We start from the raw sequence: 16,288 nt of genomic DNA, 5'->3' as shown, positions 1-16,288 counted from the left end.
ACCTTATATGAGTTATACTATACACGCTAATGAAGTTTTTAGTTTACGTTATATATTATATACCATTTGAAAAGTAAAAAAGCTTTAATTTTTAATTTTGAGAATGTTTCCTAGCAGAAAATTGTATTTGGTTTGTTAGTAGATCAAAAGTAAACAATTACACTTAAAATCTTTTATAAAGCAGACTTCTCTGTTTTTTTTTTTAAATATTATTATATTCTGAGAATTGTTAACTAGAGTTTATATACTCGTAAAAGTATTTAAAGTTTCTATGAACTCCGAGTAGTAAGCCAACATAGTAGTATGGTACCTATCTCTCTTATTTGTTCCATTTGTATAATTATAAAAACTTTAAATAGGTACTTATAACTAATTAAATAATAAATTGAAAATTTATTTTAATATGTTTAAATTCTCAGAGAAATATTACGGAATATAAAATTTAACTATATATTTTTGATTAAAAAATGTATGGACTTAAATATTATTATAATATGTAAGTATACAATCATAGTTAGAAGTATAATATTTTCCAAAAACGTTTTTTTTTATAATAACTTCGTATTACTTAAAATAATTATTTTCCAAAACGTTAATACTCAATAGCACAATATTGCGATTTAGTTGGATTTGAAATTTTACTTAAATTTCGGTTTACAGAATCATATTATATTCAAAATACGCCGTTACATCGTATTTGTAGTGAATGAAATATATTATTTTATTATATTGTATTATAGTAGAAATGTTCATTGTTAGTTTAGATGATGCATTTAATTTCTGATGCAGCAGAATGAACTTCAGACGTTTTAGCTGGGTATCGCATAAGAGTATCAACGCCTATTTAGTGTTATATCATATATGCATTATACATTTATACATTATATATTATACTATACAATCAGAATCCTATAGTGTAACAAGGGTAAAAATCCGATATATCGGTTAAAAATGTATAACCTTTAGGGTTCTGCGAAACGCAGTACAAGTTTCGTTTAAAAATGTAACGGACTTCCGTGGATACTGTTATGCATATTGTATACGATGCACTGCACGGATCGTTCGTAAAAGAAATATTTACATAGGTAGCATATTATAACATAATATGTATCGCGTATGAATAATTGTTAAAAATATACAAATTCTTATTAAATATTAAACAACTAGGCACCAATGAAATATACGAATATACATATAGTACCGTCCTTTACATATTTATAATGATGTATGTGTGTGTGCATCTGTTTATAGCTGAAGTAAAATGAATTAAAATATTTTTTTATAGAGTTTTTGACTACATTTTTTATTACTTAATAGCTTATACAGATGTATAATATTATAATGTAGACAAAAATCATATTTTAATGAACTGATATCATATTATACTTTTTTTTTTTTTTAGGATTTTTGCAGTTCGCGGGATTAAAAAATAATTCGTTTTAGGATGAACAACTTAAAATTTCATTTCGAAAATGACTTCTCCTAAAACCGTCGACAATGAGCAGCCTGATTTAGCTGTAGACCATTTGAGAAGATTTGCATTGGGCGGTTAGATATAATCCTGCGACCCCTGAAAGAATCTGAATACCAACATTTAACAAACAAATTATACGAGTATATAATGTATAAAATATATTGTTTTAAATTCCATAATAATATTGTAATAAACAAAAAAATCAACCTGGTTAATTCTTAAATTGATTCCAAAAACGATACTTGCGTAAATTGGAACAACTAGAAAATTATTTAAAATTATAATTTATACGTATCATTATTATCCAGCATATGTGAATTATTATGTTTTATTATATACACTGCAGTTATTTAAGTTCCGTATCAATTTCTACGAATAAATCAGTTTACATGGCTGTACTCCTACTTTTGGTTATGCGTTGTGTGGAGTGGTAAATAATTTTTTGAGTTTAAAATTTTGTTCATTTGTACTTATTAATATTAAATACCTAATAATAATTGGCTACTGTAAAATAATAGTATAATATATTAATAATTCATCTTATTTTTCTTATTTCCCTTGGCCATTCGCATTCGACTTCATTACTATTTTCAAACTCTGCTTGAAATAGAATGTTTATAGAAACTTGTGTCTTTGATGCGTACGTTTTAGAAATAAGTCACGCAAATCGTGCGTTAGATATTTAGTCATGATTTTTTTTCTAAAATTCTTAATGCGGTGGTGACTTAGGAAACGTACGTGTTATCTGGAAGATCGTGCCGAATCAATATTTTTATACGAGTATACTGCAGTTATTCATGTATTCATAATATTTCTAGGTATCATCACTTTTTAGAAATGTTAACTACACCATTAATGCGATGATGAATTACTTTATTACTGCGTCTCTCGCCTGCACAAACGGTAAATAGCGTAAAGAAAAGAAAGAATGAATAAAATAAATATAGTCTATATACCACGATCACCCCGTCGTCGTCGATCAGTCCGTAAACTCCCTCACCAACCGATCCTTCCCATTATTGACAATTAATATTTGAAGGAAAAAACTGTATCGTCTGCCAAAAGTGTTATTTTACGGCGATAATACACGTACTGCTGCGATTTACGCGTTAACATTTTGCGCATAATGTCCATGTACCGTAATAACGCTTAATGCAGGTTCATGCGTGTACGTAATAAAATATAATATATAATAGTTAAGCCAGGATTTTGGCATAGAATTCGTAGGAGTAAATTTCCAATAAATGTGTTCATAGGTGATAGCTGATAGGTACATATTATTATAGCTATAGTGAATATTTAATAATATTATATTATTTTAACACATATTTTTGACATCATATATCTATACATTGTCTACTATCAGTACTATCATATAAAAATCTGTTACAATGATTATTTTATAATTATAAATATTAAAAACACATGAACAATAATGTTTTAAAAAAAAATAATAATAACAACTCGACCGAACCTTTTTTTGTATGTCGTTATAATAAACAATATGATCCATTGTTTTAAAATATATATGACAAAAAATCCTATCAATGTTTTTTATGTTTTTGTTTTTTTAGTGTCTGGGAGATTTTCAGATTTTTCCCGACCATGAAATACTTGATAAATAATAATATAGGTCAATATATTTCGTGTCTCCATGAAATTATTACAGTTTCTAATGTCAGCAATATTGATATAGAAAATGCATTGACAGAAGAAATATACACGATCATTGTAAGACCAATATCGTCTTCGCTTCATTGGCGTAATTCAAAACTTAAAAGATTTTCTATTTTCTTTATTTATAAATATACAATTATATTTTGTGGTTCTTTAGCAAAATATACAAACGTTTATAATCCGTTTGAAACATAATCCTATACATAATACAAAGACGATAATAAATACAAAAATATGTTTCGTTTATGTACAATGTTTCTGAATGGAGAATAGAAAAGTAATAGGTTTCACAAAATGTTTTTTTCCAGTTTACACTTTTTGATAGATACAAAGTTAACGCCTCGAAATAAATTGACATTTTAACACTGCAGATTGTGTAACGGTTTTAGAAGTGCCATTTTTCGAATTTTTCAATGGGTTTCAAAAGAGAATTGCGCGTGTAAACGGGGAGAAAAAAACTGTTGAAGAATGCAATCAAAAATCTGGAAAATACATTCTCAATCGTTTCCCGTTGGCTATCTTACGATTTGTTATTGATTTAAAGACACCATCTCCTCTTCTCTCACGAAAAAAAAAACCTAATCAAACCCTATTGTGAATCACATTTTTATATTATCGATTCAGTTATAATAATATATATATATATATATATATATATTATGTCCAAATTACACACACATCACATACCTATACCTAACTTACATAGTTATATATATTATATATACTATAATGTTGCTCGTATATAATTTATATATCTAGAAACCGTGAGCTAAAAACGTGTAACGTTGACCAGAATAGTGTGGTTAAGAGAGACTACACCACAATCAAATGTATATTATAATAATATTAAAATAAAAAAACTGTATTATAATGTAATATTATTACAATAATAATAAAAAAATCTCACCGGTTCATCTAACGTGTGTTGCAGTTCGTCTTCGGTTTCCTGAACGATCGTGCCTTCAGGCAGCTGAAACAATAAAGGTAAAATAAACGCATATAACAATAATATGTAGTTTATATACACACTGTATGCTTGGATAGCAGTTATTGATATAATATTGTCATACCGCGAGCGATATCACTTGACCATGGTCAAGGGATCGTGGTTTTTTATTAATTTTATATTATAACTTATAAGTATATATATGTACGTACCGTATATTTTTCAAAAACGTAAAAAAGAAGAACCGCGTTTAAGAGGAACAAAATTGGTTTTATATAACCATCCTGACACTAGTAATAACGTTTTTCCAAAGTCGAAGGATAACAGTAAATAATAAATATAATTATCGTGTGCAACAACAGCTGATTTTATAATAAGTGTGAATTTTTAGAATTAATATAAAATTGAATTCTTACGGTAATACGGTAAACGGTGGAGAGAGAAGTACCGCTATTATGCATGCGTTTAAAAATATGTATTATTTCAGAAACCAATTGCAAGTTTCGATCATGATAGCGACATAGTTGTTTCGAGAAATTTAATAACTATTATTTTTTAATTTACGAATGAAGATGGAAAAACGAAAGAAGCTTGCCAAAAAATATTTACCTAACTATATATACAGATATGAATACAGAATTTAACTACGCATGTGATTAAACGTAGTGATGCGTACCTGTTCGCTAGTGTGCACGTTTTGCGATTCCTGTTCCTCGGAGTTGGCCTGTTCGTCGTCGGCCCGTTCGTCGTCCTGCTGCGAAGATGGCTTGTACCGTCGCGACGACGGCAGTCGTCCGTCGCTTTCCTCTTCGTCGATCTCTTCTTCGACCGGAGCCGGCGGCACGGGGGTGGTGGACGCTTTGGGTCTCTTCTTCTTCTTCTTTTTCTTGGACTTTTTCGGCTTGACCGCCGGTCGGGTGGCCGTCTCCTCTTCCTCGCCGTCTTCGTTATTGTCGCTGCCAACGCTGACGTCACTGCTAACGCCGCCACTGTCTTCGGGCCGCCGACGTCGGGCCGACGATTCCTGGGCGTGGCGCCGATCGTCATGTTCGCGCTGCTTGATCAGTCTGTTGAACCGAGACACCAGATCGTACTCGGCCGGCGCCAACAGGTGTCGATGCGCGGTCGGCGGCGCCGGCAGGTTGTACAGGAACGGCACTTGGGTGAACCGGGTGGCCGGTTGCGCGGCGCCGTAAGGGGCGTACCGGTGCTGCACGTGTCCGGGATGCAGTTGCAGCAGCCTCTGATGGTTGCGATGCAGTTGCGGGTACGGCGCCGGCTGCGAGTAGACCTGGTGCACGGCGGGCTGCGTCTGTTTGACCGGATGGTGACGGAGGTGGTGATGGTGGAGGTTGGGCGGTTGCTGGAGAGCCGCGTACTGCTGGTGTCCGGAAGTCGAGACCAACGGCGGCGGCGGCGGCGGCGTCTTTCCGGTGGCGTGCTGGAGCGCGAACTGGAGTGCCGGCAGGTTGTTCAGCAGCGTCCGGTCGTCGGCCTCGGCCGCCAGGTACGGGAGCTGGAACGCCACGGCCGCCGCTGCCGGTTCCGCGTACTTGACGAGTCTGGCCACGGGCTGGGGGGCCCTGTGCGGTTTGGGAGGCGGCGCGTACCGGGCCGTAGACTGGCGGTCGTCGTAGACCGGTTGCAGGTGCAACGGGTTCATCAGTATCGGTCCGCCGTCGGCGTGCACCACGGCGGCCGTCTGTTCCCACGGGCCGCGGTCACCGTCGCGTTGATGGTACGCCGCGGCCGGTACGGTGGCCGGTTGCAGCGGGTGGCGCTGGTTGTGGTGCTGCTGCTGCTGCTGCATTTGTTGCAGTTGGCGACCGAAAGCGTCGACGACGGCGGTGTCGTGCACGACGGGCGGTGCGTAATACTGCACGCCGTAATAGCGGTTGTTCCTCGTAGACATGCTTTTGCTGCTGTCCGCGTACCGGTGGCCGGTGGACGCTAAGGTGGCCAGCGCCGCCGTCGTCGTGTTCGCGGAGGTCGTCTCGTCGTCGTCCGACGCGGCCGTCTGCACCGTCATTTCGGTGTCGTTGCGCGGCGGTCTGGAGTACACGATTTTCGGTTGGGCGCCGCGTGCGCACATCAATAACACCTGCGCATACTACAAACGAAAGTCTGTCGTGAGATGACGATATCGATAAGATGTAACGAGCATTAATGGGCTGAATGAGAACTTGGGTCTTGACTAACGTGACCGCATACGTCCCGCTTTCGAGCTAAGTGTCCCGCTGTCCCCAAAGAACCTAAACATGTCCCGCTTTAAAAAAAAACTCGTGGTAGGTATGTGGTAGGTTATTGATCACAAATCATAATCAAAAAAATCATGTCAAGTGTCATTCATATACATAAAAACCAAACAGGGTATTTTAAAGCAGATTATGTGGATCCAAAAAATATAGAAATATATTATACGTATATTATACAAATATGTTATTTTACTCAAAATTATATTTTTTTTTTTATTAAAATGTAACAGGTGTCCCGCTTTGAAAAAAAAAAATTATGGTCACGTTAGTCTTGACTCGAAATTCGTTGTCAATGGAAATATTTTGGTTTCAGGTTTTACATTAACTTACAACGACGAGCTAAAATAATATATATTGTCTTCGTATAGGTAGGTTATCTACGGGTTGATTCGCCAAGCGTTTTTATCCCCATTTCCATTTAATTGTTAATTTGTGCGAATTGTAATTTTTAAATTTACTATCAACATTATTGAGGTATTTTGTACCATTTAATGAGTGCTCTGTATCGATTTAACCTAAACCACATGTTCGGCCAAGTGACCGATGAGCTACGTAACCACGATTTGTTTGTCGTAAAAGGTACTTAAAAAAAAATCCTTCACCGCCTCTAATGAAATTACTATTGCATACTTCGGAATAGTAGGTATGCAAAACGTAGTTGAACGGTACGTGGCTGATCTAGATGATATTATAATATATGTTACACATACACACACATTGCAACACTATAAAACGACGTCATGTTATTAATAATTCCTAATATTGCGATATCACAGTCTGCACGAATAATACTGTATATGACGTAGCCATGTATACCGCGGTATCGGTATAATTTAATAATACCATCAGAAGTAGAACCACTGTCGCAGGAAACCGACTGAACTGCGATTGAATGGATTTCGCTGGAAATTTGTGTGTAACGATAAATTAGAACATTATACCTACTAATATATCACATGGCTTATAAACATTGTGTATTTGCAGCGCCAGACCAATAATAATATATTATGATCTACGGAGGTAATAATGTATAAACGCATATTATATTATATTTATATTGATATAATATAATTTTAATTATCGTATTCGTTTGTCTTACCGTCGTATATTGATATATTATAACCGAATATAATTAAAATATCAATAACTATTTTGTTTGATAAAATCGACCGAAGTACCAACGCGCCGTCGACTCAGTAAAATGTAAAATAATTAAATCAGTAGGTAGACATGTTATGTTTAAGTAAAATCAAAATCATAAGTAATAATATAAGTGATGAAATGGACCAAAGAATATAATATGATAAGACGTTATATTTTATTACAGTGAAGGCAAATATAAAATAAATACATTTATGGGTTTTATATTTTGATAAATAAATATATATATATATATTCGTATACCTATAAAAGCACTAAAAATGTGTATCATCATTGGATTATAATAATCAACTGGACTACGTTATACAACTCCGATACATTCCAAATAATATTATGGTCTCCTCGAGCAGAGAATACGGAGTCGACCAATTTATAATAACATTCTACTCGTGATGACGGGCGTTCAGCAGTTATACAGTCATCATCGTATATTTAATAGGTATATATAGGATTATTAATCATTGTATAATCCAAAATATATTACGGTTCGATGAAGAAAAAAAAGTTTTATGAAAATAGCAAAACATCTGAAAAGCGTCGACTATAGTCCGATTAATGATGTTCGTATAATTTATCAAAAACTTAGTAATAATATATTATGTACATTGTATAAAAATCGTCCAAATCCAAAATATTGATTATTTACAACGGTATGTCATGATATGTTTTAATACAAAATTAATTATTATAATGTTATGAGCACCTTCTGCTGGTGTGTGTTTAAGTGCGTTTTGATGAGTTGGACGCGCATTTAAAAACACTCTTGCAATGCAATTTTTATTTGCGTATTTCCAACGGTAATACTATTATGTAGATATATTAAACAACGCATTTTGGTAGGTAGATTAATTTTTAATATAGTTTGCTCATTATATGCGGGGTTCAATGAAATTGCGCGATTTAAAACAATTTGCATGTCATACGAATAATTTCCAAATAAATACTCAGTACTTATATAAAATATTCGACTTTGACCTGTCTAGCTTCATCAACCGGATGGTAAGTTCCGGTCACGGATCTGCAGGGTTTGAACTCTATGCATTCATATAGTGTATTTATTTATTTGAAGCCACCTATACGTTAACCATTACAGGTTAATGGTTATTATACAAATATATTTTCCTAATCTACAGTGCGGTAGGCCCTTAAGCATATTAAAATTAATTAAATATTCTCATTGTCCGGTATTTTTGACCTTGTATATAAGAAGAATGTATTATGTATTAAACTATTGAGTTACTCAATAATTTCTGAGAGGAAAGAAAAATTGTTAATATTATTTATTTATTAACCGTACAAAATTATTATAATTTTTTAAAATTTTTTAATTAGGTATCACGAAAAAGTAAAATAACTAAATATTTCAATGGGGAATTGTGATTGTTGTATTTTGTCAATATTAGTTGTTGAATTTGATAATTGGTAAATGTAAAAACTTGTATTTAGTATCAATTAATATTTTTTTACTTGGCTTTTAAATTAATATAATACCGCAAAAATGTTTAATTGTAAAGAATAAAAACTGTTAAACTACAGTCTATTAAAATGAAAATTGAATGGACTGCTTTTGTATGAATGACAAAAGTGACAGGCACGGGCGCCCATAAGTAACATTTTAGGGGGGGGGATCAAAAAAAAAAAAAATTCTCTAATGTAAGATAATAAAGATAATAATAATATTATGGTAATATTTATTAAGCTACAAGTTCATAATATTTTTTGTCCAGGGGGAGGGGGGCAAGTGCTCTATCTTGCCCTCCCCAATAGGCGCCCATGGTGACAAGACATATAATTTACAACTGTATAACCATACTTTAAAAACATCAGTAACTAAATATTCAGTTCATTTTTTTTTTTGTTGAATATTGTCAAAACCCTTGTTTGGCCTTACCCTTTTATACACTCGCGAGTATACAAGTACACGGTAATTTGCGTATAATAATGGAATGTCACAAAAATATTATTACAAATTACAATAATATGTAATAAAATTACTATGGATTTTTATTACAGTCCTTCTAAGCCCCAGTCATACACAATTATTTAAAAAAATAGTAAAAAATTATTATAGTATTATGTTATAAATTACCACGGATGACTGTAAAAAATCTATATAAAAGATGTTTGCATATGTAAATACAAATTGTATTGAAATTTATACAGCGCAGCGATTATTCTAATATTTGCCATACCTAGCCAATAGGAACAATATTATAATAGTTTCGTGATATACTATTTTACATCAAACTTTCGAAAATTGCATTGTTATTTGTTTCACGGACAAGAAATCAATTAATAATGTAAACTGTTTAATGGGGGAGGTCGAGATGATTCATGTGTTATTCTTTTTATTCAGATATTCTTATTAACAAATTACTCAGTACTCGGAGAAATTTCGAGGACAAGCAAAAAACAACAACAAAACGATCGTCATCAGTTTTGGTGGCGCTAAGCAAATGTAGATTAATATACAGCATAAGTAATAGAGCAGAAATCGGAAGGGAAACGAAAAAAAATTGTCAGTGAAAGTCATCATCATCATCATCATCATTACGACTACCGTCGTCCTCCAATATTTCTACTATATAATAATATACTGTCACACTTGAATGAATATACACAAATGACGAGACCCGTACAAACATCACGAGAATAATACTTACTTTGATATTATATATTGTATGTTATTAAATTGTTTATTAGTATTGTAATAACATGGATAATTCTGTTATTACTTACAATTTATTTTAGCTCAATTCTACAGGGATTCTTAAAAAATAAATACTTTTGAAATAAAGAGTGGTTGTTTTATAAAAAAAATACTTTGTGTATATTATATTGTAAGTATTTGTACTTACTCATGCATATTATTATCAAAAAATTGAAAAAAAAAAACCAAGTATTACCAAAAATATGCCGAGTATCGAGTTGTTATTATAATTATTTTTTTTGGTAATTTTTTTAGAAATCAAAGATGAGAAAATTATGAAACTAAACAAAATAAGTTTTTAGTTCTTGGAACAATTGCTTTTTTTTACTATATTTTTTTTTTTAACCTTTGATTATAGCATTTATAAACACGCGGTTGGTTCTATAAAAATGAGGGTTCTCAATACTCTTCTGTTATATGCTCTATAGGCTTCAATTATTAAAATGGAAATTTATTTTCATACAAATCTAGTATATCATTATACATAGCTAAACAAAAAAAATTATGATTAAGTAAATTTAAACATTTTAAAAAAGCAATAATAATAATAATAATAACATAGAATAATAGTATTTAATAACAGAACTTAAACTATTTATAATTTGCATAATAATATTTTACTACTATTTTATACGAAAACACGTGCATGTCAACGACCAATCGCGCATAAAACCGAATTTAATAGTAACTTCACGCCGGAACTCGTCCTATTTTTTATTTTTATGTAATACGCGCGCGCGTGCACATGTGGTTATAATAATATTATAGTCTAGTGTTTTTGTTTGTGTAACGACGTTTTAGCCATGGTCCGAGCGATTTTATTAGTACTGTGATTCGAATGCTATACAATAGACTTCATAATATTATAATATTAGATAATATTTAAAACTACCTATAGGTATAATACATAAATTATGGTATACAGAGTAATAATTTCTTTTATTGTAAACCATGCCAAACCTAATAGAATATACGATTAATTTTTAAATATAATAGTCACCACTTATTGGACTCCAACAGGTATACTAATAAATAAGAAAAAAATTTATCTTTTAGACTCATTATACTGATTAAGGTTAGGTTAAAAAGGATTAAAAGGATTAATATTTTTGTTAAGTGTAAAGTTCCACAACTTTTAGTCCATTTTCCCGATTTTATAGAATATATTTTGACGATTAATACTATTTCATATCCTAATCACATAGAAGAGTCATAATGATTATTTTTATCATTATCATACTTTTAGTTTTTTTAATCATTATGAATGACAACATTTATTTGAGTACATAATTAAAAACATAATAATGAATATTAAATAAACTAATGTAAGTATATGTTAAAGATAAGTTAAATAATTATATATATATATATTCATTTGCATTACATAATGATAGGTTATGATAGGTAAGTATATTTAAACTTAAGTACCTAGCTTAAAAGACTAGATTAAAATCATAATATTGCACACCTAATTTAAATATCTTAAATTCAGTGGTTTTGTAATTGATGTAAAACATGTAGAAATCTAATAAAAATAAGACTAATAAAATGACTTGAATTACATAAAAAATGACTTAATTTCATTTGTTTTAAAAATATTATAAGATATTTCCTTTTTACTTAACAATATTTACCGAACTATTATAGTTTGGTAATTAATTTATTGTTATTTTATACATTTTTAATGCATAGCTTAATAAAACTATAATTTACTATTTTATTTTGCTTATTCCAAATCCTAATGATACTTAATTTGTTTTTGAAATTAAAAAGAAAAATAACCTAATACCTATATCTTGTACTTGTCTCATAAGATAAAGGAGATCAAGGAGTCACCACGTATATTGAGGGCTGCGTCGTCGTTTTACGAAATACGAATGCATATTATAATATATTATAATATATCGTAGGTTGTAGGTTGGTTTAGCAGGTGTATCGAAATGGTTCAGTGCACACGTGTATGATATAAGGATGCCAAGTTGTCACGATAATAATATATTTTAGTATATTTTCCAGTAGACATTGAAAAAAAATACCTTAAAATAATGACCAAACACACTCTCGCACGCGTAACTAATTTTTTTTATTGTTTTTTACAGCATAATACCGTACATAATATTATAAGAACATCGAATTATTGTGATATATGTATATGTATTATTTATATATAAAATATGCACATGCGTTTTATAATACGTGTATAATATTATGTTACACGCAGATTCGGTTCGATTGGCGATTGCCTGTTGAGTAATCGATTTTTGTTCACGATAAATCAAATAAATTGTCTAGCATACGTGAAACAGAATAATAACTCAGATATACTAATACACATTTTGTTAGTATTTTTACGAAAAAAATTTATCTGCTAAATAATTAGCGTATAAAATATATGAAAAACTTCCCATAGGCACCCTCAGAAATTTTTTTAGGGAGGCAATGTTAGGATTTGAAGAGAAATATTATAATTTTACTATTTTAAAATTACAACCTTTTTTATTATATTCAAATATACATATATATATTTTATTATGTCACAACTATTTTGGAAAAGTCAAAAGGGGGGAATGCCCCAGCTAGGCCCCTTCCGGGTGTCTATGTAACTTCCATTATAAAATATGGTAAACAATTTAAAAGTGTTGAAAATATTTTGGTCATTATAAGAAATAACGCTCTCAAAAATTTAAAAATAAAAGTAATAAATAAATAAATAAAAAACGATTTTGAATACTCACGCATAAATTCAAACATAAAAAGGGGGTGGTAAGTTTGCTAATAACTTATCCCGTATTACCATAATATAACAATATTACAATAATATACGATGTACGAGCATTTTTTTTTTACAAAACGTGAAGAGCGATGTTATTGATGGTGGGTTTATATTATTATAATTGGATGAGTGTTTAAAAATATATATTATATGTTATACATATGAACGAAGGGTATAGGTATACTGGCACCGTCATTTATTGTGGAGCTTAACGTTTTCGAGAACGAGGCGAGCAAGGAAAAAGACCATTCAGTGAGCTAAACGTATTTTTCCCCATTAATATTAAATTGTTTTAAATTGCGTTTAAATAAACGATAACCTAGAACAGCCTCCAAGTTACAAAAAAATAATAGACAATTACTTCGAGTGCTTAAGATACGATGTTTTGATAGGAACATAGAAAGAACAAAAAAAATCTCGTATAACAATACTATAATATTCTTGGGTTTTGATTTTGTATTATACCAATGATATTGTTATGCATATTAGCATAATACTTATAAAGACGTATTATAATGTTGTAGGTATAATATAGCTGGAACACACGCGGACTTAATAAAATACAAAATTATATGTAATCGTTGAACGGCTCATCGAGAGTGATGGTTGGGTATGTGTATAATCTGAAATTATTATTAAAATCGAATTAATCACCCGACGGAAAGAGTTGTTTATTCTGTCGTTGTTGTTATTACATTAAATCGGGAATTTCAGTAGTATATTAGTCGATTGTTATAGCAACTCACTTAGAATCTATCTACCTTATACCAGCTACTTAGGATAATGTTTTATTACATCCGCAGAATGCTTATACGATAATTAAAAACAAGATCATTGATCTATTATTAAACACGTAATTTTTTTGAGAGTTTATAATAAAAATGTAATTGTTTTTTTTTTTGGAAAACGTAACCTCTGCACCATTTTTTTATCAAAAAAATGATCTAATTCCCTGGGCTATAATAAGTACGACTTTTTAGACCCTTTTTTCTTACACATACATATTAAATATTGGCGTAAAAAAATAAACTATAATATCTCATTAATTAATCCTCAATGCTACGAATAAAAATATTTCAATTTTGAAACTTGTGAATCGCGATACTTCTACATTTAAGCCATCACATTTTTTTTTTTTAATTTCATTATATAGGGAATTTTCAAAAATTTGTTTCTAGGACCTCAAATCCTTATACGACCTTGTCTTATACACCCAAAAACGATATATACACGTTTTATAATTATTATATAGGTAATACCGGAATATAAATTAATGTGTTTGTAATGCCCATCAAACGACGAAACTATACGGCGGTAGACGTGACTATATTATATTGTATTATTAAAACACGACCTAATTTATCCAAAGCGGTAATAATTTCACGGCGTTTTAACGCGCACGCGTAATACCTTACGACGACAGATCACACGTATATATATATATAAATGAACACGCCTTGTGTATTACACGGTAGATAATACAGTATACAGTCAAACATTAACCGTTTAATACGAAAATAATGTGTCAAGGAAATGTATTTCCTATAAAAAAAATGTATAAATTTAAATTATTTATACATATAATATTATTATGGGTAATTTTTGACGATAAAATCGGTTACAAAAAAATCCTCTAATCGTTAAGACTTGAAAATGGATGATTTTCGTACGAAAAAAGTTATTGCTAGGTATGCCACTACGCGTAAATGTTAGAACATTATTTCGTGTAAACAAATATAATAATAACAAACTAGTACCTATACATAATACAAGCAAATATCGCATGTACTATATTTACGCGTCATTGACAGGGTTGTGTTGTACAACTATGCAATAATAACACGAGTTCATAAAGCAACAGCGCGTAATTATTATTATAAACTATAACTATTAAAATATAGTTTTCAAATTATTCTAATAGGGTTCTCGCCACAAAGGGGAATATGTGAGTTAAATTCCGTTCGGTGGATTACCCATCTTCCCTCCCGTCACATTGGATTGCAATATAATATGTACAGAATTTCGAATAATTGTACGCTAAATGGGTAAATAGTTGATCGTATAATCAATATATATTATTGAATTCGTCCCTTTTCGTTCGATATAATAATATATCCGTAGACTGTCGATTTGCATAAATAGCACTCTATATTAATGCTGATAACGCGTTATGTTTATAGTGCATATAATAATGAATAATAATATTTATTGCTGCAAATTAAAATATAATATACATTTAAATTATAATATCATAATTATAAAAAGATTTACACCTCCCCTATGTATAAGATTAATGTTTATATTATAACGAAAAGTATCCAATCAAATTACCATTACTGATTTGCATTTATTGTGATCGAATTATGACAATACCTATAGGATTGTTGTGTTTTTTTTTTTTTGTTCAATCGTTAACAGAAATTTTTTATTGTTGTTAAGTTTATCCAATTCCTGAAAAATGTAAGTTTCCTACTGCATGTAAGAGATAATATACCTATACCTAAAGGTTTGTATTATTTAAGTTCTGACCATTAATTATTAATACTTATTATATATCTATAATATAATACTATATATTATGTGAGTTCTTTGAAATTTCCGGAAACTGTACTGAATTATACAATGTAAATGAAAAGAGAAAAAGTACTGATTATAGAGTTGTTGTGAGGGAGAGGGGACAAAAGTAGAAATCGAAAAAATATAACAAAAACCAATTTTTCACGGGAGTTTACTGTATCCCGTGGCAGTCATGTTCAAGTTCACATATACCTATATGTATAGTGCATAGGATACACTGTATTCTCCACATTATATTCCATTATAATGTATAACAATAAGAGTCAGCAGCCTTCTATGATGGGGACATTAACAACAAAAGGTTCATCAGACTCGGATGCACTGTCAAGGTCGTACTTAACGAGTATTGATTCGTTTAGTGAAAATATTTTCTATAATTTTCATATAAATGTATAAATATACAAATGAATAATAAATATATAATATGCAATATACAATATCGAGTAATGTTCACTTCATTTTTTCTAAACTCTGCAGTTACTGACTTTCAGAATTTTTAAATTTATTTATAAAAAATATTTAAATATTAAAATTCAAAGTCAAACAACCAGTTTTCTAGTTGGTTAACTTTGTGTAAATAAAATAAAAGGAAGACTTTTGATCTATGATTAATTTTGGTAATTAATCTGCAAGTATTTTTAATTTACAAAAATGTTCCAAGACGAATACTAGATCAGATTTGTTTTATATTTTTGTAAAACCATATTTAAGGATC

General features: G+C 31.0%; 1 protein-coding gene across 2 annotated transcripts in view; it reads right to left on the bottom strand.

Annotated features, from left to right (window-relative positions):
* Positions 1-16,288, bottom strand: part of LOC126550254 (uncharacterized) — a 33,775-nt gene that overhangs the window by 2,005 nt on the left and 15,482 nt on the right. For both annotated transcript variants that reach the window (XM_050201428.1, XM_050201427.1), the window contains exons 2-3: positions 4,774-6,207; positions 4,059-4,121 (exon numbers count right to left, since the gene is read on the bottom strand). In XM_050201428.1, the coding sequence (XP_050057385.1) occupies positions 4,059-4,121; positions 4,774-6,207 (1,497 nt within the window). The remainder of the gene's footprint in view (positions 1-4,058; positions 4,122-4,773; positions 6,208-16,288) is intronic.

The sequence above is a fragment of the Aphis gossypii genome, chromosome 2 (assembly GCF_020184175.1).
Source record: "Aphis gossypii isolate Hap1 chromosome 2, ASM2018417v2, whole genome shotgun sequence".
NCBI lineage: Eukaryota > Metazoa > Arthropoda > Insecta > Hemiptera > Aphididae > Aphis > Aphis gossypii.
Note: the sequence above shows the minus strand (reverse complement) of the source record. Positions and strands in the feature narration are given on the sequence as shown.